This window comes from Nelumbo lutea, chromosome 3 (genome assembly GCF_056320005.1).
Source record: "Nelumbo lutea isolate HS-2025 chromosome 3, American lotus-T2T, whole genome shotgun sequence".
In the NCBI taxonomy this organism is placed as follows: Eukaryota; Viridiplantae; Streptophyta; class Magnoliopsida; order Proteales; family Nelumbonaceae; genus Nelumbo; species Nelumbo lutea.
Genome location: NC_142686.1, coordinates 62442338 through 62465427, shown reverse-complemented (window position 1 = coordinate 62465427; position 23090 = coordinate 62442338). Strand labels below are relative to the sequence as shown.

At 37.5% G+C, this 23090-nt stretch overlaps 1 protein-coding gene across 7 annotated transcripts in view; it reads right to left on the bottom strand.

Moving 5' to 3' along the window:
- LOC148865291 (ubiquitin carboxyl-terminal hydrolase 2-like) overlaps positions 1-22700 on the bottom strand; it is a 31406-nt gene extending 8706 nt beyond the window's left edge. For 3 of the 7 annotated variants that reach the window (XR_016109245.1, XM_088975286.1, XM_088975285.1), the window contains exons 1-3: positions 21757-21910; positions 20113-21649; positions 18528-20022 (exon numbers count right to left, since the gene is read on the bottom strand). Coding sequence is in view for 6 of the 7 variants with exons in the window: in XM_088975286.1 (XP_088831412.1) it covers positions 18528-20022; positions 20113-21433 (2816 nt within the window). In the remaining variant the exon portion in view is untranslated. Of the gene's footprint in view, positions 1-18527; positions 21667-21756 lie in introns of all 7 variants that reach the window. The other 4 variants (XM_088975283.1, XM_088975282.1, XM_088975284.1 and 1 more) reach the window with 4 other exon arrangements.
- Between the last annotated feature and the right edge of the window lie 390 nt (positions 22701-23090).

Genomic DNA, 23090 nt, shown 5'->3' with positions numbered 1-23090 from the left:
TTTCAATTTAACTATATATATAATAGATATATTTGCATTAAAATGTAATTAACAGTAAAAATTAATTATTTTTTCATTACTTATATAAATTCACTAAATAATCTACTTCCATTTAAAATTGCAATCCATTTATTTTCCATTTGAAAAGAATAAAAACTAATTAACAATAATAAAAATATTTTATTAATATAACAAAAAGAATTTAATTAATAAAAGGAATAAGATAAATTAAAAACAAATATAAATTTAAAATTAATATAAAACTAATACAAAATTATCTCACAATTATAAGTTTTATAATTAAATTTTATTAATTTAAAACCAACTTAAGTTCCAGTAAAAAATAAAAATTTATATAGTTAATTAACTTTTACAAGGAATTTAAATTTAATAAAAACTTAATATACTTAAATAAATTCAATTTTTACTAATTTAAAAAATACCCTTATCATTGTCAATGCATTATCATACATAATTTAAAGTTTCAACTTTACCCTCCAATAACCTATTTTGCTAGACAACTTTCAAAGAATAATTCTCCTTACTCTCCTTGGAAAAATGTAAAAAGGCTGAAGTGAAGTAAAACTAATGCATTACATTAACATTTTTTATTTGGAATGCTGACTAAAGGAAGGTATTTGCATCTTTTTTCAAAACAATAGAAGAGGTTTTTGTTAAGGTCAAAACACCGGGGAGTTTCATAGGATTGATAGAAAACCCAAGGACGTTTTTAGAATTTTCCTTATTTTTAAATGAAATTTAAATTGATTTTAAAACAATTATTGCACTTTTTTCTCAAAACTATAGGGGAGGCCTTTGTTAGGACCAAAACACAAAGGTACGATAATGCACTAACAATGATAAGGGTATTTTGGTAACTTTAATGTCTTTGTTACCGATGAGCCAAGGGAAGGGAGGTATTTGCACATTTTTCTCAAAACTATAGGGGAGGCCTGTGTTAGGGTCAAATCACAAAGATGGTTTATAGAATTGTTATAAGAGGATTTTTTATAATTTTACCTAAAAATTATACATATATAATAATAAACCAATAAAAAATAATAAAAAAGCTTTTCCAAAAAATTTAAAAAAATAGCATTAAGATACAAAAAAAAATTCAAATATATCTAGAGAATAGGAAATTGGCCACTCTCACTAAATCGCAACTTAGATTGTGATCGGATAAACTAGACAAAACCCCAAAAAAATAATACTTGAACTGAACTTAGATGGACACTATTTAATTGGAAATGTCATGAAGCTCCATCTTCGATTTTGCTGATAAATAAAGCTCGTGCGTCGCATGGGTCCTAACTAGTGTTACTTAAACCGAAACAATAAAATACAAAAACCCTTTAATAAAACAAGACAAAAAGACAAGAATACCCCCTTACTGTCGACTTTAACAGATATGAAGTCTAGCAACTCTTCAAAATGATGCAGGCCCAAGAGCAAATTTTTGAACGCTCTTTAATAACTCTAAAATACCAAATGACTGATATTTTGGTTCAATTTTTAGCCAACAAAGCCCTACATCAACCTAAGCCATTAAAACTCAGCAAAAGGTTTTTGAGCAGAACCTAATCCTATCCTGATTTGGCAAACAATAACTAGTTGATAACCAATCAAATATTTCAAAGTTTCCAATCACTATACCCCAACATCTAGCCATTCAAAACCATGCAAGAGTTATAGAGCCAACTAGGCCTTCTCTCTCTTCTTCTAAGAGGTTCAAACCTATGGTGTAGCCCTAGTTGAAACCAAGTCAGAAGGAGGAACTGCCCAAACCAAGAGGTACCCATATGGCCATATCAATAATCACAGTCAGGAGCTACATACAATCAAAGAAGAGACCCAACGTCTCTCTCAATTCATTGATCACCATTATTATCTTTGGTAGAACTTTTCAATAGGATTTTCCTTGGTTTTATTTACCTATCATTTTCTCTTTCTTAAGACTCTTCAAGCTGAAGTAGAAATTGACCTTTGCAAGGCCTGTTTGGGTGCCTATCACCTTCCTAAGAATTACCAAAATCCCCATCCATGGAGACCTTTCTTTGATTGGAGTTAAATCAACTAAAATTATTTTTCTATAAAAAAAAAGGTTTATCAATTCTCATTTTAAAAATTGAAAGGTTATCCTTGTCTTTGTTTGTCTCGGGTTGGAACAAATTACTATAATTCATCCCCACCTATGGATCAGTCGACATTTTTCACAAATTTTACGAATGGAGGCCCTTATTTTCATATTTGTTATGTGACTCCCAAATTATAACACCACTCAATTGCAACCTATTATTGACCAACATCTTGAATTTCAACATTTAAAATTCTGTAGGATGGAACTCAAGCTTACCCTCATTATAGAAATTTTATTTCCAATCTGTTTGACTTCATTCCTACATTCAATATCAGGATATTCATGCTAAAAATGAAACGAACCATTTGCAAACTTGAGCCCTGTCATCTTTGTATCTTCAAATTGCTTTAAATACATGTCCACGTGAAGGACTAATTGAAAAAGATCATCTAAATTATAGATTATCTAGGTCTGCATTCCCTTTTAATGTCCACTCTTAATCCATTCTTAAAACAACCATCTTTGCATGTCATCTTCAATGATAATCACAATGAACAACTAGCACTTCAAATACCTCCACTAATAGACAAACTTTCCTACTTGAAAGACATAATCTCATATAAATCATTTAGAAATTCAATTGGCAGGTATTTCCCCAATAATTTTCTATTCATCTCAGTAGAAATCTGTTGAATTCAAAAAATATGAATAGAAAAAGTAGTTTCTTGAAGAGATAAGGAAGAGAGAAGGAGAAGAAGAGAAGAGATTTTGAAAATAAAAGAGAACAATAATCTGGCCGCCCCCTTCACTTATTATTTATACTAAAAATATAAGAGCAGTACAAAGACAACTATGCCCTTATAGGGCGGCATAACATAAAACAGTATATATAAGACTCAAACATAATAAAATTTGGACTCACATAACTACTGTGGTCCCTACCTCATATCTAACAACTAACATAAAATATCTACTCATAAAACAACACAAACTGATTAATCTTCAATACTCCCCCTCAAGTTAGGAGTAAATGTCACACATTCCCATTGTGTGGATCATGTTCAAGCTTGTTCTTTGCCACCCCTTTATTGAGAACATCAGCCAACTGCAATTCTGAAGAGACATAAGGCAAACAGACTTCTCCGGCAATTACCCTTTCTCTTATGAAGTGTCTATCAACTTCAATGTGCTTTATCCTATCATACTGAATTGTATTGTGGGCAATATTGATTGCAGCCTAATTGTCACAGTACAGCATCATAGGTTCCTCTGCTTTCACCCCAATCTCACTCAAAAGATATCTAACCCAAAGAAGTTCTGAGACACCATGAGCCATGGATCTATACTCGGCCTCTGCACTTGACCTTGCCATAACCGCTTGCTTCTTACTCTTCCATGAGATCAAGTTTCCACCTACAAAGGTACACACTCCTAATGTAGACCTCCTATCATCCAAGCACATTGCCCAATATACATCTATATAGGATTCTAGCTTCAGATTTTCATGACTTGAGAAAATAATGCCTCTGCCAGGGTGCTTTTTTAGATATGCAAGTATTCTCTCAATAGCTTCCCAATGCTGAACCCGAGTTGCATGCATGTATTGACTCACAACACTGACAACATAGGAAATATCTAGTCGTGTCATACACAAATATAGCAATCGGCCCACCATTCTTTGATATATCCCCACATCTTTTACCAGCTCACCATCCACAGCATTAATTCTATGATTTGGATCAATAGGAGTGTCTGCTAGTTTGGTCCCCAGCTTCCTAGTCTCCCCCGTATTATGTCAAGTACATACTTTCACTGATAGATGAAGATCCCATGCTTGGATCTTGCAACTTCAATCCCCAGGAAGTATTTGAGCTCACCAAGATCTTTGATCTCAAATTCTTGCTGCAATAATTTTTTGAGATCATCAATCTCCTCATGATCATCTCCTATAACCACTATATCATCAACATACATAATTAGAATTGACACCAGAGCATCTCTCCTCTTTACAAAGAGGGTGTGATCAGACTGGGTTTGAGTGCACCCAAAACAGATAAGTGCCCCTCTAAACCTGTCAAATCATGCCCTAAGTGACTGTTTCAAGCCATATAATGATTTTCTGAGTTTGCACACCTTTCCTTTACCAACATTTTCATAAAAACCTGCTGGATTGTCCATATATACCTCCTCCTGTTAATCACCATTGAGGAAGGCATTTTTAACATCAAGCTGAAACAAGGGCCATGAGTAGGTGGCTGCCAGAGATAAAAGAATACGAACTGAACTCATCTTAGCTACCGGTGCAATGGTTTCCAAATAATCAACACCATATGTCTGAGTATACCCTTTTGCTACCATCCTTGCCTTGTACCTCTCTATCTTGCCATCGGCCCTGTACTTTACAGTGAATACCCATCTACATCTGACTGTTTCCTTGTCTGGAGGGAGATCAACTATTTCCCATATTTGGTTTTTAACCAAGGCTTCCATCTCTTTTTGCATGGTCGTTTTCCACTTAGGTTAGGAGAGAGCCTCAGAAACATTCCTGGGTATAGACACAGAATCCAGGGAAGAAAGGAAAGCTCGGTAGAAGGGTGATAAGGCATTGTAGGAAAGATGGTGTGAAATGCAATGGGTTGTACACTTTCTCTTCCCTTTGCGAAATGCAATGGGAAGATCAAGGTCAATGGGATTAGCTGGAACAATGGTGTTAGGTACAGGAACATTATCATTAGAAAACATAATAGGCTCAGGCTCAAGGGGAATACCTGGAACTGTATCAGTTGAATTTGGAGCTTCAAAAGGACTGATAGAGAGTGGTGTGAGTTGAGGATGTGTGGAGTCAACCATCATCTATCGGTGCTGATATTTCTATGAGGCTGGCCGTAGTGGCTCAGGCAGTGAAACTGATGAAGGTGCTAGCAATGAAACTGATGGAGGTGCTGATGGAACTGATGAAGGCACAAAAGAAATAGGAAGAGGAACAGACTGTAAGTTCTCTCCAAAACTCTCCCCCTGAGGAAAACCACTCGAGAAGAAGGTGGATTCGAAAAAGGTAACATCTATAGTGACAAATATGCTCCTCGACACAGAGTCATAACAACAATACCCTTTTTGGTTCTAAGCATATCCAAGGAAAACACATTTCTTGGCCTTAAGATCCAATTTTTTGCAATGGAGGCCAAGAATGTGAACAAAGGAAACACAACCAAAAACCCTCAGAGGTATGTGAAATATCTCTCCATCTGGAAAAAGAAGGCTAAATGGCACCTTAAACCCCAAAGTCCGTGAAGGAACATGGTTAATCAAATGCACAGCTGTAAGAACTGCATCTCCCCAGAAATGCACAGGAACTGAAGCACACACCATAAGACTTCTTGCCACCTCCACAATGTGTATTTTTTCTCTCAGCTACTCCATTCTGTTGCGGTGTATATGTACAACTGCTCTGATGAATTATACCATGCTCCAAGAAATATGTGGTCAAGTCCTTCTCAAAATACTCTTTGGCATTATCTGATCTAAAGGCCTTAGTTCTCACTCCAAATTGTGTGAGAACCATATGGTGTAACTGTCGTACCAAGTTAGGAACCTCATCTCGTGATCTCATCAAATATATCCAAGAATATTGTGTATAATCATCCGCAAACAAGAGAAAATAATGGTATCCTCCCATAGAAGGAATATGATATGGCCCCTATACATCAAATGTGAACAATATTAAAAGCAAAGGTACTTCTTTTATTTCTTGGCTTAAAAGAATGTCTACAATGCTTTCCCTAACTAACAACTCTCACACTCCAAGGTAGATACATGAACATACTCATAACTTTGGGAAAAGAAATTTCAATGAACTAAAAGAAAGATGTCCCAAGTGATTGTGCCAAAGCATAATCTGGCTCACTGACCCTGACCCACTACTATTGTTGTTACTAACATGATGGCTCTGATGTCTCGAAATCTCATCCAAAAGGTAGACTCCATTCACTTCACGACCACTCCCAATCATCTTCTTTGACTCCAGGTGCTGCAAAACACAATTACTAGGAAGAAAGGTCACTGGACAATTCAAATTTTTTGTCAAAGAACTAATAGAAAGTAGGTTGGTATGAAGTCTAGGGACATGTTAGACAGAAGATAAAGTAATATCATTGGTCACTCTAACTGTCCCCTTCCCAGCAATGGGAATATGTGAACAATTTGCTATAGAGACTGTCTCTACCAAAGCACAACTGATAGGAACTAAAAAGGGTAGGGACATTATTCATGTGCTCAGATGATCCTAAGTCTATAACCCAGGGAGATCCCTCCTTACCTGAAGTGGATGCAAGACTTGCAATTGCATATGAACTACCTGTATGTGTAAAAGAAGTGGTGTAGTTGGCTCCTACACTCTGATGTCCATCTGGAAGGCTAGAGCTAGTTGTGTCTTTCTTACTCATAAGCTGTCCAAACCTCTCCAATTTTGTTCTCACTGTTGCTACTGCAATGGATTCCCAATCAGTTTGGGAAAGAGGGGCCAAAGAGTCTCTTGTAGTGGCCACATTTGCATTTTCCTTCTTGTTCCTTATCCAGGTAAGCATAAGATTTGGATAAAGCCTCCAACAAGTATCCCTAGTATGTTTAGGCTTCTTACAATAATCACACACCAAGTCCTTCTTATCTTCCCTTCTAGTCTCACTGCTCCCCCTGTCTCCATTCGGTTTAGGTTTGGTTGTACTAACCATAGCCAACTAGGATTCCTCCTGCTCTCCTCTCCAAAATCAAAGGCATAGGCTTGAGAAAGTGTCACACTCTCCCTATAAAGAATATGCTACCTAGCAATGTTAAATTTAGGGTTCAGCCTAGCCAAGAACTTAAAAACCCTATTTTTCTCTACCAGTTTTTGATAGGTTGTTGCATCATTTACACTTTCCCATACCATAGTTTCTAAGTGATCTATTTCCTGCCAAAGGGATTTCAGCATGGAGAAATACATGGCAAGGGGTTATTCTCCTCGTTTTAAACTAATCACCTGATTCCTTAACTGATAGGCTCTAGCTACATTTTTGCTTCTGAGAGTAGGTTTCAATCTCTCCATCCCAAATCTCCTTAACCGTATTAGCCCATAGGAAATTTTTTCCGATATGAGGTAACATAGAATTACACAGCCAGGACATTACCATGTAATTCTCCTATACCCATCCAAAAGAATTTGTATCAGGTTTCTTCTCCTCCCCAATGATGTATCCTAATTTTCAACAGGCACCAATAGCCTTATTGGCTGATTGTGCCCACTCTAAATAATTTGTACAATCAAGTTTTACTATAGTAATGATTCCAGACCCGAAAATATCACTACTACCTCCAACACCCAGTCCTATGGTACCAGTGGATTTCACCTCGGTACTCCAACTCTCCATCTTACTTCAAATAGTTCAACAGTAAGAAAAAAATAGATTGGAGATCTTCCAAAAGCAATTCAATAACTCACACACAGAAACCAACCCTTCCAAAAGAAAACCCTATTCGAAGAGAAATCCCTCTCCTCCCCATGCCTCCCAGCAGAGAGAAGAGTGAATCGATCACTCCAAGAAGCTCAAAAAATTCCAGAAACTTAACCGCCCTCTTCGGAATAACAAAAGAAAACTAACAATACCTAGGCGCCCAAGATCAGATCAAAAACAAAGAGTCCAACTTTTCTGAAACTCTTCCCTGTACTCCAATTCTTCCTGATTTTGATGTCGAATAGTAGATCACCTTCCTGATGACTAGATCCCACCAAAAAAATCCAAGAACTGGGCAATCTATAGCAGATCAATCAGCCCTTTGTTACTTCATGCAGTCGGCCGATCTAGGGCTGCATGAGAATGCTTCAAGAACCCTAGCCGAGGCTCTGATACTAAGTAGAAATCTACTGAATTTAAAAAATATGAACAAAAAATGTAGTTTCTTGAAGAGAGAAGAAAGAGAGAAGGGGAAGAAGAGAAGAAGAGATCTTGAAAAGAAAAGAGAACAATAATCTAGCCGCCCCCTTCACTTATTATTTATACTAAAAATATAAGAGCAGTACAAAGACAACTACTATGCCCTTAAAGGCGGCATAACATAAAACAGCATATATAAGACTCAAAAACATAAATAAAATTTGGATTCACATAACTACTGTGGTCCCCACCTGCTATCTAACAACTAACATAAAACATCTACTCATAAAACAACACAAAACTGATTAATCTTCAGCAATCTCCTTACAAGTAATAGGTAACAACATGTTGTCAATCTAGTGCACTCAAGACAACCCTCCATGTGCCTCCACCTAGGACTGTCAATGGACCTGATATTGATCCAATATGATGTGGGTCCAGACTCCAGTATGAATCCATTACAGATGGTCCAGGTCCAATCCAATCTGGTGAATACTTTGGACCATTCTGGACTGGTCCAATTCAATGTATGGATTGTCCAAACTGTTCAAATGGGTTTTACTTTAGATTGGGCCCAACTAAACCTGGTCCATTGACACCTGTACTCTTATCTTATATAAATGGACCGAATTGGTTCAATCCAACCCAGTCCAATATAAATCCATTACAAATGGACCATGTGGTCCAGGTCCAATCCAATCCAATAAATACTTTGGACCATTAAGTCTGGATTGGTCCAATTCAATATGTCTTATTGGCCCATCCAATCCATTCAAATTGATTTTGAATTGGACATTTGGACGAGGTCCAATAAAAACCTGGTCCATTGACACCCACAAACTACTGATATTACCTACCAATTTACTTTGTGCAATTTTAAGTCATCAGTCATCAGATATGTCTTTCCAATTAAAATATTTTTTTTGAAAAGGTAAAGTATACTTGTCCAATGAAATCAACCAATCAAAGAACACTAGTGGGTTGCCATCTCCCTAAGCTCTAATATTCCCTTGCATTCTTGGTAATGCTACTCATTTGAACAGGAATTATCATTTCTGAATTTTTCCACTAACCTCGTATACAATTTAACCACAGTGTCTTTATATGGTCTAGGAAATTAATTGCCATTGATTCCAGACCCATAAGAGATGGTTACCATCAAATCCATATCCATACAATTAATTAAGAGAGAGACTAAGTTTATTGAATCAATCATTTAGTAAGAACATAAATGACCAACTCTAACACCAAAGTAGGGTCACTGCTCTAATGCTACTAGGATGTAGGATCTCATGATTTGACTCAAAAATAATGTAGGGCCAATAACTATGATACCAAACTACCATGTAGGAAGGTGCCAGCTAGCCTTCTGGTAAATTCTCTTGCTGGTTGTAGCAGAGACCAGGGATTGAGTCCCACTTCACCTGCGCTTGGGGGTGTCTAGAGGTTTGGAAGAGGGCTTTCCCCTGTTGTGTAGTCCATTACTGGAAAAGTAAATAAATAAATAGATCAGGAAAAGTAACTACCATAGGATAGCCATGACCTAAGGGCAAGTTTATGAAGGTTTAAATAGCTAGAACAGGGTTTAGTGGCATTGGTTAGGTAGGTTATTGCAGTTCAACCACTAGAATTGGAACTTTGTTCCAAGATGGTGAAAAACTTTGAATTGACAAAAATAGGTTTAGGGTTGGAAACTCTAACAGAAACTTGGAATGGATGGTTCTAGAGGACAACCAAGTATTTTAAGGTTCAGAGTACGTCTTGGACAAAAGGACAAAAGTTCTTTTTGAAGAAAAAACAAAAAGTATGGGTTCTAGGATTTTGGTGGAGCTTTGAGATGAGCTTTGATGGGTTGAAAGGTTATGAAGATAAGAGATGGGTTTGGCACAAAAGGATGAAATGGCTAAACTGGGAAAAGTTTCAATTGTGATTACAAGAATAAAGAAAAGTTTCAGTTCTTTGACAATGTTGAATGGACGCTTTTTATGACTTGCTGTTAATGGTTGGAATTACAACTTGCGAAATGAGGGAGAGAGAGAGAGAGAGAGACTGTAATAACTCAATCAAGTGCCTAAAATTACTTTAGGGCATGAAAACCACTCACCATTCCTAGTGTAAGTTATAAGAATTCAAATAAGCTCAATTCATTTCTCTCTCCACATTGGAACTTTACAATACATATAGACAAAATAGGGGTGGCCCAAGGTTTAGGTTTAAAAGTATCAATACAGCCGATATGCATGAACAGGCATATTGGGTGTTTCAATACCACAAAAGATCTTTTTTTTTTATTTTTTTCTCTGAATTGGTCAACGGGTCGGTCTTAGGCTGCCTACCTACTGAAAACACCCAAAATCCCAAACCCTTTATATTTTGAAGTATCGGTGGCTTGTCGATACAATACAATATAGTACACCCAATCATGGTTTCAAATGAAAATGGATGGCAATTTTTCCTATTATGTCGACAAGATGTCAACTAATGTACATTAATAACACAATATATTAGTATATTATATTAATATAATACAGTATATTAATATAAGTTATTCCATCAATAATTTCTATTTAATATTTCAAATAAAATATTTATAAAAAAAGAATTAATAAAAAATAAAAGCAAAAGAATAAATTAATTACTTTATAATATAAAACATAAAATATTTTTCAAGTAATAAAATATTAACTAGTTAATATTTTTAAAATATTTATTAAAATCAGAAAATTTTTATTAAATTTTATAATAAATCATATTCTAAATTTAATATAAAAAATCAGAATAAATTTATTAAATTTTATACTAAATGTCTAAATCATAATTTATTATAAAATTAGTATTAAAAATCATAATAAATTCATTAAGTTTTACAAGAAATCAGAATTTATCATAATCTTAATACTACAAAAAGGAGAATCAGTTTATTAGATTTATAATAAAACATAATGTATTATAACGTTAATATTTGAAAAAAAATCAAAATAAATGTATTTCTATTTACTAGTGTGAAATAACTATATTAAAATTTATAATAAATCAAAATTAAAAATATTGGATAACCTTGTAAAAACATCAAAATGCATAATAAATTAGTAAATCGCCATTTACTAATTTGTTATTGATCTTAGTTTCTTAGCTTTATATAATGGTTGGGAATAAGATAATAGTCTAGAAATATGTATTAATGCTTCTTTTATCATTGTACAAAATATCAATGCACATTTCCACATATTTCATAATATTTCCACAATGTCTCTAACTTTTACAATATTTCCCCTCAACATTTCCAACATTTCCAACACATGTCCTATATTTTGGTAAGCGACATTTCCATCGGCATCGACATTTTAAACCTTGCGCTCGATATAGAGCATATCGTGTCGATACTTTAAACCTTAGTGAGGCCAATCCTACTAAAACTAGGAAAAACAAAATACTTACCACTACCATATGAAAATACAATAATTCATAAGCTACCTAACCAATGATTGTGAAACTTAAAAAAGAAAAAAAGGAATAAAGAAAGAAATTCCAAAAAAAATAGAGGCAAACCCTATTTTTGTCCTGAAAAAAAAAAAAGAAAAGAAAGGATAAAAGAAGAAAATACTTAATGTCTTGATTGGACAATATTTTGAGTTCTTCCTTGCTTATCTGCTCAGGTTTTGAAGTCTTTGAGGGTTCAACACAAACAGAATAATTTAGTTTAATAATGTTTGATTTATTATTATAATTTCAAAAAATTAAGAATATAAAATATATAAATATATAATAGCACCATGTATAAAACACCTTGGCAATTAAGCAAGGCAACCCTCCATGGGCACCTTGTTGCCTAGTCATCGCCCAGATAGGGCACCTAGGGATCGCCTTGACAACTATAGTTCCAACTTCCAACCATGTGGGTTTGTGCATTTTTGTGAATCATTGAATGCCAAAGTTCTATATTTTTTTAGCACTTAACACTAATAACGCCGCATTCTCTTCTCCTTCCGTTAAAAACATACACCAGTTTTCTTTCTCAATTTGCACCCTCCTTCCTGTTTTTAAATGGATTACTTAAAATTTTATCGAAATTAAATACCATTTTACAGAAACGCTCAAAAGTGCCCCTTTTACATTAACTCTGCATTTATTAGTCCCAAAACAACTATTCCCTATGCACTCCTTATTTTTCTAAAGTCTCAACCAACCACTGGCTGATCTTCTCACTCATGTAAATGTGATATTCCCACCCACCCCCCACCAATTAGATATTTTATTTCCTTTAATATTTGCAAGTACCGTACTGCCAATGTTCTTTTCCTTCTCCTCTTAGCCAACTCACCACTACTCTTGAATCACCTTCAACTGGTATATTGTTGTAAGCTGTAACTAAAGGTTCTTGCCAATCCCAAGCCTTGCAAAGCTGCAACTGGTTCAGCCAACAGAGTTTCCAATACCTATAAGACCAGAACGCATTGTTAGGATGGTTCCAAACTCATCCCTAAAGACTCTTCCCAATGCCAAAAGGGCCTAGATTACCCAAAGTACACCCATCAAAATTCAACTTTACTTGGTTTCTTCCAGGAGGGTGCCAAGAGACTGCAGTCCTTGTGCTAGTTGTAGGAAGCCACTTGCTGCCATTCTGTAATAATGTCACACTAAAATGAGAAAATGTGTCCAAAGTCTTCAACCAGTGTGCCACCTTTACTGAAATGGATTCAATTACAGCCTCTTTGTTCATTCTTTTCCTTCAAAAAAAAAATCTTTCATTCCTCTCTCTCTCTCTCCCCATACAATCCGCAATACTGCAGCTATAGTACATCTCCACAAATTCATTCTTCACTTCCTGGGTGTGTTCATGTTAAACCATGAAGTTTTGAACAAATTCTCCATATCAAGAGGGAGGTTTCACTAGTAACCAAAGAGAGAGAAAAACCAATCCCAGAAACTAGTGACAAATGGACAAGAGATTAGCAAATGATATGTAATCTCTCCATTTGCCATGCAAAGACAAGAAATATGTGAGGATACACACCAAAGAGGTCTTCTTCTTTGAAGAACATCACAAGTATTGATTTTCATATGATAAACCTCCCAAGTAAAAGCCCTAATCATAGGCAGCACTGGAACTTCCTATTGCATGGAGATTTTTCTCTTATCATTCACCAGGTCTCCACAGCCCTTTCCATCCTTTTGATTGTTTAGAGATGGATATGTCTATATTTTGAATGTGAAATTTATGATAGGAGGCATCTACATGTACTTCATTTTTCCTTAAGAAAAAGAATGGGCTTAATTCCAAGCCCTTGTAGTCCAGTACTAAAACTGTTTACGACCCAAGGACTGTTGGTCTAACTAGAGCCTATTTAGACTACTTGAGGTTGAGGAGTGTCCTATATTTCGTTATCCCTCTCTTTAAGTGGGGAACCCAGGCGTCATTCACCTATGGAGGGTGGTGGTTAAGTAACCACCCTAATCCCTATTTAAGCTCCTTAGAGGAGGGCTATGCTTTCTCCCTAGAGAAAAGATTTCTAAACCCCATACTTGAGTCTTAAGAGAGTTTGATAGTGAACAAAAGCTTGGTGGCCGAATATAGGAGAAGAAAGGGTTTGGTTAGAGGGTCTAGAGTGGCTGAATATAGAAGAGAACAGGGAGTGGCTAGAAAGCAAGCTTGAATTGGAGGAAATAAAGGAAGTTGTGTTTTCAAAGGATAGAACAAAAGCTCTGGGCCAGATGGATTCACCATGGCTTTCTATCAGTAATTAACCGATGATCAAATTCCACATCTATTGCTTTGGTCCCAAAGAGGAGAGAGGCTTTACAACCAAGGGATTTTAGACCAATAAGCTTGGTGAACAGCTTATATAAAATAATTGCAAAAGTGTTGTCTCTCAGGATCAAGAAAGTTCCCCCTACTATTATTGCACCAACCAAGGAGCTTTTGTAAAGAGCAAACAGATTTCTGATCAAATCCTGATTGCAAATGAGAGTTTGGAGAGTTTCAAAAGTTTCAAAAAGACCAAGAAGAAGGGAGTGGTGTGTAAACTAGACCTAGAAAAGGCTAATGATCAAGTTGATTGATACTTGTTGGAGGTTTTGGCCAACTTTGGGTTTGGGGACAAATGGTGCAATTGGATTTGGAGATGTGTTAGGAGTTGTCACTACTCAATCCTGGCTAATGGAACTGCGGTGGATTTTTTCCTGCACTGAGAGGGATTAGACAAGTAGACCCACTATCCCCTTTCTTGTTCACATTGATTGTAGATGTCTTAGGGAGATTAATCCATAGAGCTGACTCAAGAAATATATTATTAAGAGGTTGGAGAATTGGAAGGGAGGAAATTCCACTTACACACTTGTAGTTTGCAGATGATACAATACTGTTCTGTGAAGGTGGGGACATTAATTGGATTAGGAACATGAAAATGGCAATACAACTCTTTGAGCAATTGCCCAATCTTAAGGTGAACCTTGATAAGAGTTGCATAGCGGGAGTGAACATGGAGGAAAGGAAAATAACAGAATACACAGGCTAATTAGGTTGTGCAATTTCGAAGTGGTCTATGAATTACTTAGGTCTCCCCTAAGGAGATAATCCCAAGAAATAAAGTCTTTGGAACCCGGTGGTGGAAAATTTTGAGAAAAGACTTGTTTCTTGGAGGAAAAATTATCTTTCTTTAGAGGGAAGGATCACGTTGATTAGGTCTACCTTAACTTACCTGTCAGTGTTCAAGATATTCACAAAAGTCTAATAAATTGAAAAAGTTAATGAGAAACTTATTGTGGGAGCCAAGAGAGGAGAAGAGGGACCATAGGTAGGGTGGGAGCCTGGGAGGTGGTAACTAGATGTAAAAATCTAGGTGGTCTTAGGATTGGGAATATTAGGAAAAGAAACATGGCTTTATTGGGGAAGTGGCTATGGAGGTTTCCGTTTCAAAAGGAAAAATTGTGGACAAAAGTGGCTCGCATTCATGGGTTAGAGGACAATGGCTGGGATCCTGGAATTCTGACAAGTACTACAAGCATTCGGACGTAACAAAAAAACAAACATGAGCACTCCTATTTACGTCATTCAATGAGATACCTCTAAACATATCAGAATTGATAGCCCATAGATTGCAATGATAAGTAATGTGAGAGACTACCTCTTTGTGAACGTTAGTCTTGTTGTCAAATAAACAATTGTTTATTTCCTCTCATACACCCCACGTCACTGCATGCAGAATTGTTTGCCAATAAACTTTGCCTCTTCTACTTAAAGTCTTAGACCTCTGCCTTGCCATTGTTGAAATAAATCCAGAATATGTTCCAGAGCATCCCAACTATAACCAACCATCTTCAGAAAATGATGCCAGATTTTCTTGGTTTCCTTGGAGTGGAGGAGTAAGCGGTCAGCTGATTCTCCTCCACATAGGAACAAGATGCAAGTGTGGGGAGAGATAAAAAGTCTACTCAAGCTCTTCTTTTAGAGAAGATCGCAAATGTTGATTCTTTGCAAACAGCCTTCCCACACAAAGAAGCAGACTCTTGAGGGGATATGACTGCACCAAACCTTCTTGAAAGGGAAATGTAGAGAATAGTGATGTGGGCCCCATAGCTGTGGTCCCACTCTGTCTATAGGGTAGAATGTAGCTAGTCACAGCTGTGGTTATTTTTCTGTTCTGTTATCTCTAGTTTCAGTTTTATATTGTTTTTTATTTGTTAGCAGTTATGATGTAAACACCAAGGGCAGATATGTCCTTTCATGTAACTAGCATAACCTATATATATTAACTTAAAGTGGAGGCGGCAGAATATTGACATTCTATTCTTCTCCTAAAATTCTGTGTTCTATTGCTCTTCCACCACTCTTTCCTCTACATCTTCTTCACATTCTCTTCTCATCGAACCTGAAATATCTTAGTGATCAAGACTAAATAGCAGTCTTGACAACCTACATGGTATCAGAGCCAAGTTAGGGTTTTTCATGTGAGTCTAATACCAGCCAACCACATGAGAATCTCCTAGGACTGAAAGCTGAAGAGGAGGAGTTCGCAGAGTGATTCTTGGAGATCGCCAAAGGTACTAGCAGCTGTTGGAAACTTGCTAGGGTTGCAGAGTGTTGGTGGTCAGGAAGGATCAGAGAAGACTAGGGTTCAGGTAACCCTAGAAGGCAGCGAACTATTTTTCCTTGTAAGTTGTTACTTTTTAACAAAAGTTCTTTCAGAGAAGATAGGTTGGACCTATCTAGAGGGGAAGGCCGAACCATTCTAGCTCTTTCTCTCTTCGATTTCCTAGGGTTTTACAGCAAACCCTGAACCGAACTGTGTTCTCTCTACTCTAGGGTTTGAAAGTGATCTGCGGCAAGCCCTAGTGGTTGACTGAACCCTGCGATCTACCTAGAGCTACTCTTAAGTTGATTGGTAGGTCCGATCAGATTCTAGGGTTTCTTATTACTGCAAGCTCACCTATACAGTTTGGACTGTACGACTGAATTGCTTCCTTTCAGGACTGATTAAAACCCTAACTTTCCCTAGCATATCAGTTTTGTTTTAAAGCTATTCTCAGAGTTCTTAGGGGGTTAGAGATCTACGGACAGCTACTGCTTTGTTGGCTAGTTAGTTTCAGATCAGAATTACTTTGGTTTTGTGCACATATACTGACAATACAGATCAGGCCTATACTGTTTTGATTGTGATTGGTGACTCAAGTACTGTTTTTGATACTTGACAGAAATGGAGTCTAAGATACAGGCAGAAGGCAGTCTTGGGAACATCAGTTATGGTGGTGTTTCTGAGATGGATGGTCAGATTACGACCGTAAAGTTTGATGGATCAAACTATTTGGAATGGGCCCAATCAGCCGTGATAGCTATTGGTGGAAGAGGTAAATTAGGGTACCTCCTGGGATATATGAAAGAACCTTCCGAGGAAGACCCGACATATACCAAGTGGATGCAAGAAAACTACTTGGTTATGGCATGACTGTTTAATTCTATGCAGCCTCATATTAGCCGGAATTATTTGTGGGCAAAGACAGCCAAAGAGATATGGGATGTTATGAAAGAAACTTATTCCCAACCCCTTAATGTTGCCAGAGCATATGAATTGAAATGCGAAGTGAACACCCTTAAACAATGAGAGAAACCGGTATCAGTCTACTTATCTACCTTGAAGTCCCTGTGGCATGAGATTGATCACTTAGAGACTCTTGAGTGGGAGAGTCCCAAAGATGCTTAGACCCATAGAAAGCACATTGAGACAAACAGAGTGTTTGAGTTCCTAGCGGGACTAAACCCAAAATATGATATTGTGAAGCAGCAGATTTTGACTAAAGATAGTGTGACTCTCTCTCAGGCCTACTCATTTGTACACAATGAAGAAACCAGAAGGAAGGTTATGATGCAACCCGTATCAGCCTTTGTAGCGGCTACACCCAAATCAGGGGGTGATTCAGAGAATGACAGGAGGAAGAAAGACAAGAAGGATGTAGTATGTGAACATTGTAAGAAACCCAAACATACAAAAGAGACATGTTGGAAACTGCATCATCGCTTGGTTCCTGCAAAGTTAATAAACAAGAAGGGCACTGCTCATGTAGCCACGAACACTGATTCAGCATCCTCATCTGGCACAAAAGGAACATCTTTGGAGAACTTAGTTGCAGTTCGGGCTGCCCTAATACAGCTAGAAAAAGAGGTTGGAAATTCAACTCAGCCACCACAGCCTCCATCAGCCCCTATCACATCTGCCTTCGCCCATTCAGGTACTCGAGCTTCAGCCTATCATGCCTCAGCTCCAGGTACTACTGAGCCTTGTTGGGTAATAGACTTAGGTGCATCTGATCACATGACTAGCTTGCCTTCATTGTTTACTACTTACCATTTGTGTTCTGATAGAGATAAGGTATCTATTGTTGATGGCTCCCTAGTTCCTATTTCTGGGAAGAGTGACATCAAGCTTTCAGATACTATGTCCCTATCATCTGTTTTGCATGTGCCTAAGCTTGATACTAACCTTCTTTCAGTCAGTAGTATTACCAAGCATATGAATTGCTCAGTAACCTTCTTCCCCAACCGATGTGTTTTTCAGGACTTGGAGACGCAGAAAGTGATTGGGACTGGCCGTGAGACGAATGGGATCTATCTGCTCGGGGAGCGGATACTTGAAACTTCAAGTGGGCCTGTCAATGATAGTTGAAACTTCACAACTTGATCCTATTATCATATATTTGAACGAGGTGTTTATGTAATCATATTTGGATTTTGCAATCTGCATTCGATTAATAATACAAAACAAAAAATATATAAAAATAAAAATAAAAAAATAAAAAATGCATACCATTGATAGAAAATTTTGGATATGTTATTAACTTATTACTATCATTATCATCATCTAGAATTGTCACGTGCAAAGCACGTGCACAATTTCTAGTAGTAGCAAAAGAACAGCAATATAGTATTAACACTAGTAGAAAAATATCAAATAGTAAGAATCAATAATAAAAAATAGTAGCAACAATAGTAACAGCAACAACCATCAAAAGAAAAATAAGAAAATACAATTGAGCTTGGATGAGCATACCTGGGGTCCATATATGGCCTGAGATCAATTACATCCCTAAAATGGACATGTCCATTCAATTTACTCAAGCGACCACGAGCATCTTGGCTGAACCGCTTAAGATGAATGGTGAGAATAGGTGGTGCCCTATTGATGAAAATCCTTTTAGTTGCATCTCTCTTAACCTTCACGTTTTCAGAGTCCATTTCCTCATCCGCACTGTCATCCAATTCCTTATCACTAGTCAATAACTGGGATATTGGAGGTTGAGTTTTATCAGCATTGTGTACCATATTAGTAGATTCATCTGGACTAGATGAATCAGTGGTTTGAGCCCCAAAACTCACTTGGCTGATGGATTTACATTGACCTGAGCTTGGTGATGACTCTCGAGAAGCATGTTCCAATTTACCAATACCTTTATCCCTTGGAGAAATCTGTGGATGATCAACTGGAGAACTACATGTAGGCTCTACCAACCCTGAATAAACTTCCTTTCCCATTTGATTGTTTGTACAATTGGTACATTTTGGTTTTGAATCATCAGGTTTCTCAGTATGAAGAATCAAACATTCAGTAGTGGTGGTGGAAACATTATTGCCTTCAAGCTTTCCATTACCTAAATGTCTGTAATTAACAGGATTCAAGGAATCATCATCTGAACCAAATGGAGAATTTTTCCTTCTCAATTTAGCTGCTTTTTCCCCAGTCCTTGATGCGGTTTGCTGGAGGTTCTCCCTATATTCCCTTCTTTGGCCTCGCAGTATCTTCGAACACCTCTCACAATGCCAAGCATGCTCCTTGGTTAGAAGCTCAGGTTTTGTAAAATAAGCTAAACAACTACCTATAGAAACTGGGGCATCGGTATTATCAACTTCATCTGGACCAGAATCACTGCTGTTTGCAGCTAAGAAACTTGAGTCTGTCACTTCGCTTGCCTGGAACTGGAAGTTACTGTCACATAACCAGGATTCTGCATTAGTTACAGCAGGCATCTCAGGCTCATTAAATAGGTCCCCAAAGCCATCAAACTCTAATGTATCTTGTTCACAGCCTGCAACACATGTGAAGGTCTCAGTTTCTCTTCTCATCATCTCCTCATTGTTTGAGTTATCCTCCTTGTATGGAAGTAACAGAACCTCAGAACCTTGAATCTGTAAAGGGAGTTCATCCTCACAGGGATTACTCTGAGAAGAACTATGTTCCAATTTTGATTCTCCATTTGTTGAACAAGCCCAGCTTTGTGAATCAGAGCCATTCTGTAGTATGCCACTTTGGATCACTTGCTGGTTTTCAGAATCCTGAACAACCGAGATATCATAGTCTTGTGATACCAAATTATTGTCTGCAGGTGCTTTAACTGGGTCAATGTAATCCAACCATGAAAGCTGATCCAGGGAAGCAGATGTTTGCTCTTCAACATTCTGAAAGACTTTGCTGTTTTCAGCATCTTGAATAGCTGAGACATCAAGGTTTTGTGAATTCAAGTCTAAGTCATGGGAAGCTTCATCTGGCCCTGCATAATCAAGCCATGTAATATTATCAAGTGAAACAGCATTCTGTTCTACAAAAGAAATGCTAGAATGTAGTGGGCAAGAAAACTCACTGCTTTCTGAAGGGCTTGGCTCACTTTGAACCAATTGAGTGGTTGCATCAGTATTCCCCTTTACACGAACCTTTCTGCCTTTTTTCATAGGAAGCTTTGTTTTCCTAGGATGGGACACTGGGGTTGCTTTTTTCAATGGAGGTTTCTTAGTTGGGACTGGCAGTGAGAGATCTAGGAAGGGCTCAAATACAATGGAGGAATGCCCACATTCCAGACAGCAAACAGTACTTGACAGTAGGCCTCCAAATATCATATCTATGAAAGTGGAGCCCTGATTTGAAGTTGAAGTAGTTGCATCTCTCCCAGAAGAATTGCGCAATTTTCTCACACTCAATTCCTCTGTACATAGCCCATCAAATAAGCATCGGAGCAACTCATGGCTGTCTTGTTGCTGGTATCCTCTAAACTGTGGGGATTTTGAACAAATGCATCCAAACAAGGCTTTTGGGTTCAGTACATTTCTCGGGTCCACATCCAGACTTGTTTCACTAAAGAGCTTTTTCAAAGACATAGTAAGAGGACCAACAGACTGATCCAGCTTCATGAAGTAATCCCGCAACATATCCATTGAAAATAAGTTCTGCATTACTGAATTAAAGAAACAGGTATTCCCAAGGTTAACTAAGCCACGGACTGTATAAGCACCTTTTCCATCTATAAGTTGTGATTGAGCATCATCTAACTTAATTTTGTCCGCACCATTGCCAAACCAAACATCTTCAACATCATGCATGGAGACTTTTACAGATCGTCCCTTGATTAATTTCACAACATCCAATAAGATATCTTTCTGCTTGCCATTCTCTTCTGATTTTTCAACTGGAATTAGTGACTCACATGGAAAACACCAGCGTAGATGAGGATTATCGTACTGAATTACACAATGGTGGCCCATACTTCTGGCATGCCGAATGGCATGGCTTTGAGGTGTTGTTGGCAAACCAATCCCTCCACATGCAAAATGCCCGCAATCCAAACAGACCCAAATGGATTTTTTTTCCGGCGTTGCCTCCATAGAACTTGCTCCTTTCTTCTTTCCATGTTTTCTCTTTCCCTTACCCGCCTTCCGGTCAAGAGCACCTTCCCTGCAATCTTCGCACTTAACATGCTCCGATGACCCAATTTTTGAAGAGATTTTCTCCAAATTAACGCCCTTTTCAATATGGGTACATCCTTTTCTCTCTTTTATTACTGCATCTTCGTCATGTCTAATCTCATCTGCTGGATTCGAGTACTGGGGAACTGTTTGAGGAGAACCAGAAGAAACCCGCTTCTCCTTATGACTACTGTTTTTTGCCTTCTTTTTAGCCTTTTTCCCCATTACTTCCTATGTGGATCCAACAAAACCATGCACCCCAAAACTCTCAAAACCAAGCAAATATCATCCAAAAGTACTCAGATATCCCCCAACTGTTCAAACAAAACCACAGTCTGATTTAAAACAATCAAACCCAGCACCGATTATCTGCTGAAACATATAGTCATGGTGAAAACCCCATCAACAAATTCGTGTTCTAAAATGAACCGAGATGGTATTCTGAAAAGTAGAAATCTCTGAGCAATCGAACAAATAAATAAAAGACAAAAAAAGGAAAGTTCAGTATAATTTTTTTTTAAGAAAGAAGAAGAAGAAGAGTTGCTCACCAAAAAGACTGAATGGAGAAGCAACCGAGATTGCATGGAGATGATTCGAACGAATAGCATTCATGTTGTGCGAGCATTACCTCGCTAGGGTACAAGTAGAATCTGAAGCGACGAAGACAGTAGAATGGTGTGCGATTGTGCGCTCTTTAAGGCCATGCGCATAATGGAACTGGATGTGAAAAAAAGCTGCAGTTCTTTGGGCAAACTGTAATAACGTAAATAACTGGACCCGATTAACAAAGTTGTCCGGTCTGATCCGGTCTGGATGTGGAAGGTCCTTTTTGAGAAAGAGATCTACAACTACAAGGATCTCTCCTGACCACTTTCGCAAGAATATGGCCCACGTAAGAGGCAGCTTAGGGGATCTTAACCGTCCATTGCATTCACAAACACAAAATGTTCTTAGAAAAATTACTGATTTTACCGATTTGGACACTTATGAATTTTCATTTACAAATAGGAATTGAGAAGAAAACTGCCATCGTGGATGCGAAGTATTTTTAGAAAATTATTAATTTTTGAGAAATTTTCCGATAAGTACCTTCTACTTTAAGCTTAATAAAATTTTAAAACACCATAATCTAATGCCCGAACTTTCAATTTATCATAAATCAATACCCTCACCGTCAGTCATCACGTGATGTGAGATGCGATTTAAATATTTTTCATAATGTCAAAACTAACCTTTATGATTACCTTTTTTTTTTTTTTTTTCCTTTTTTCCCTTTCTCTTCAATCCAGGTTGAAGAAGGATCGAGAGAAGTGGCAAGCACAGCCCTTCATTCCGAGCACAGTGTTCATGGGTGGTAAGCGTAACCTTTGATTCCGACCTCCACGGTAATTTTTGACCTCCTACACTTTTATCGCGTAGGTGGTAAGCTTCGATTAACTCCAACTTGAAGGAACGATAGAGGAGAGGAGAGGAGACTGTTCACGCGCAGGTTGAATGAACGGCAAAGAAGGTGGTAAGCTTTAAACTCCTAACGTCTGATCAGTTTCACAAATTAGCTATCGTGCTAGAGTGGCTGTGGCTGCCTGTCAGGTCGTCCGTTATGAGAGAGCGCAAGGTCCAATTCTGAGCATTCATGAGGGCGAGGAGCCTGCTGACTTTTGGGATGCTCTACTTGTGCTCCGCTTCTTAGTGACGATCTTGACAAAGTGGCCAGCAAACTCGATTTTTCTACCAGTAAGGATCGGGTTGCAGCAGCAATTCGTCTTGGGGTTGGTGGGAAGAAGTTGGATGTTGGATTTCAATTAAATCTAATGGGTTTGATTGGTAAATTACATGAGAAATTGTACTTTGTTTGAAAAAAATCAGTTTTTCTCTTATAAAA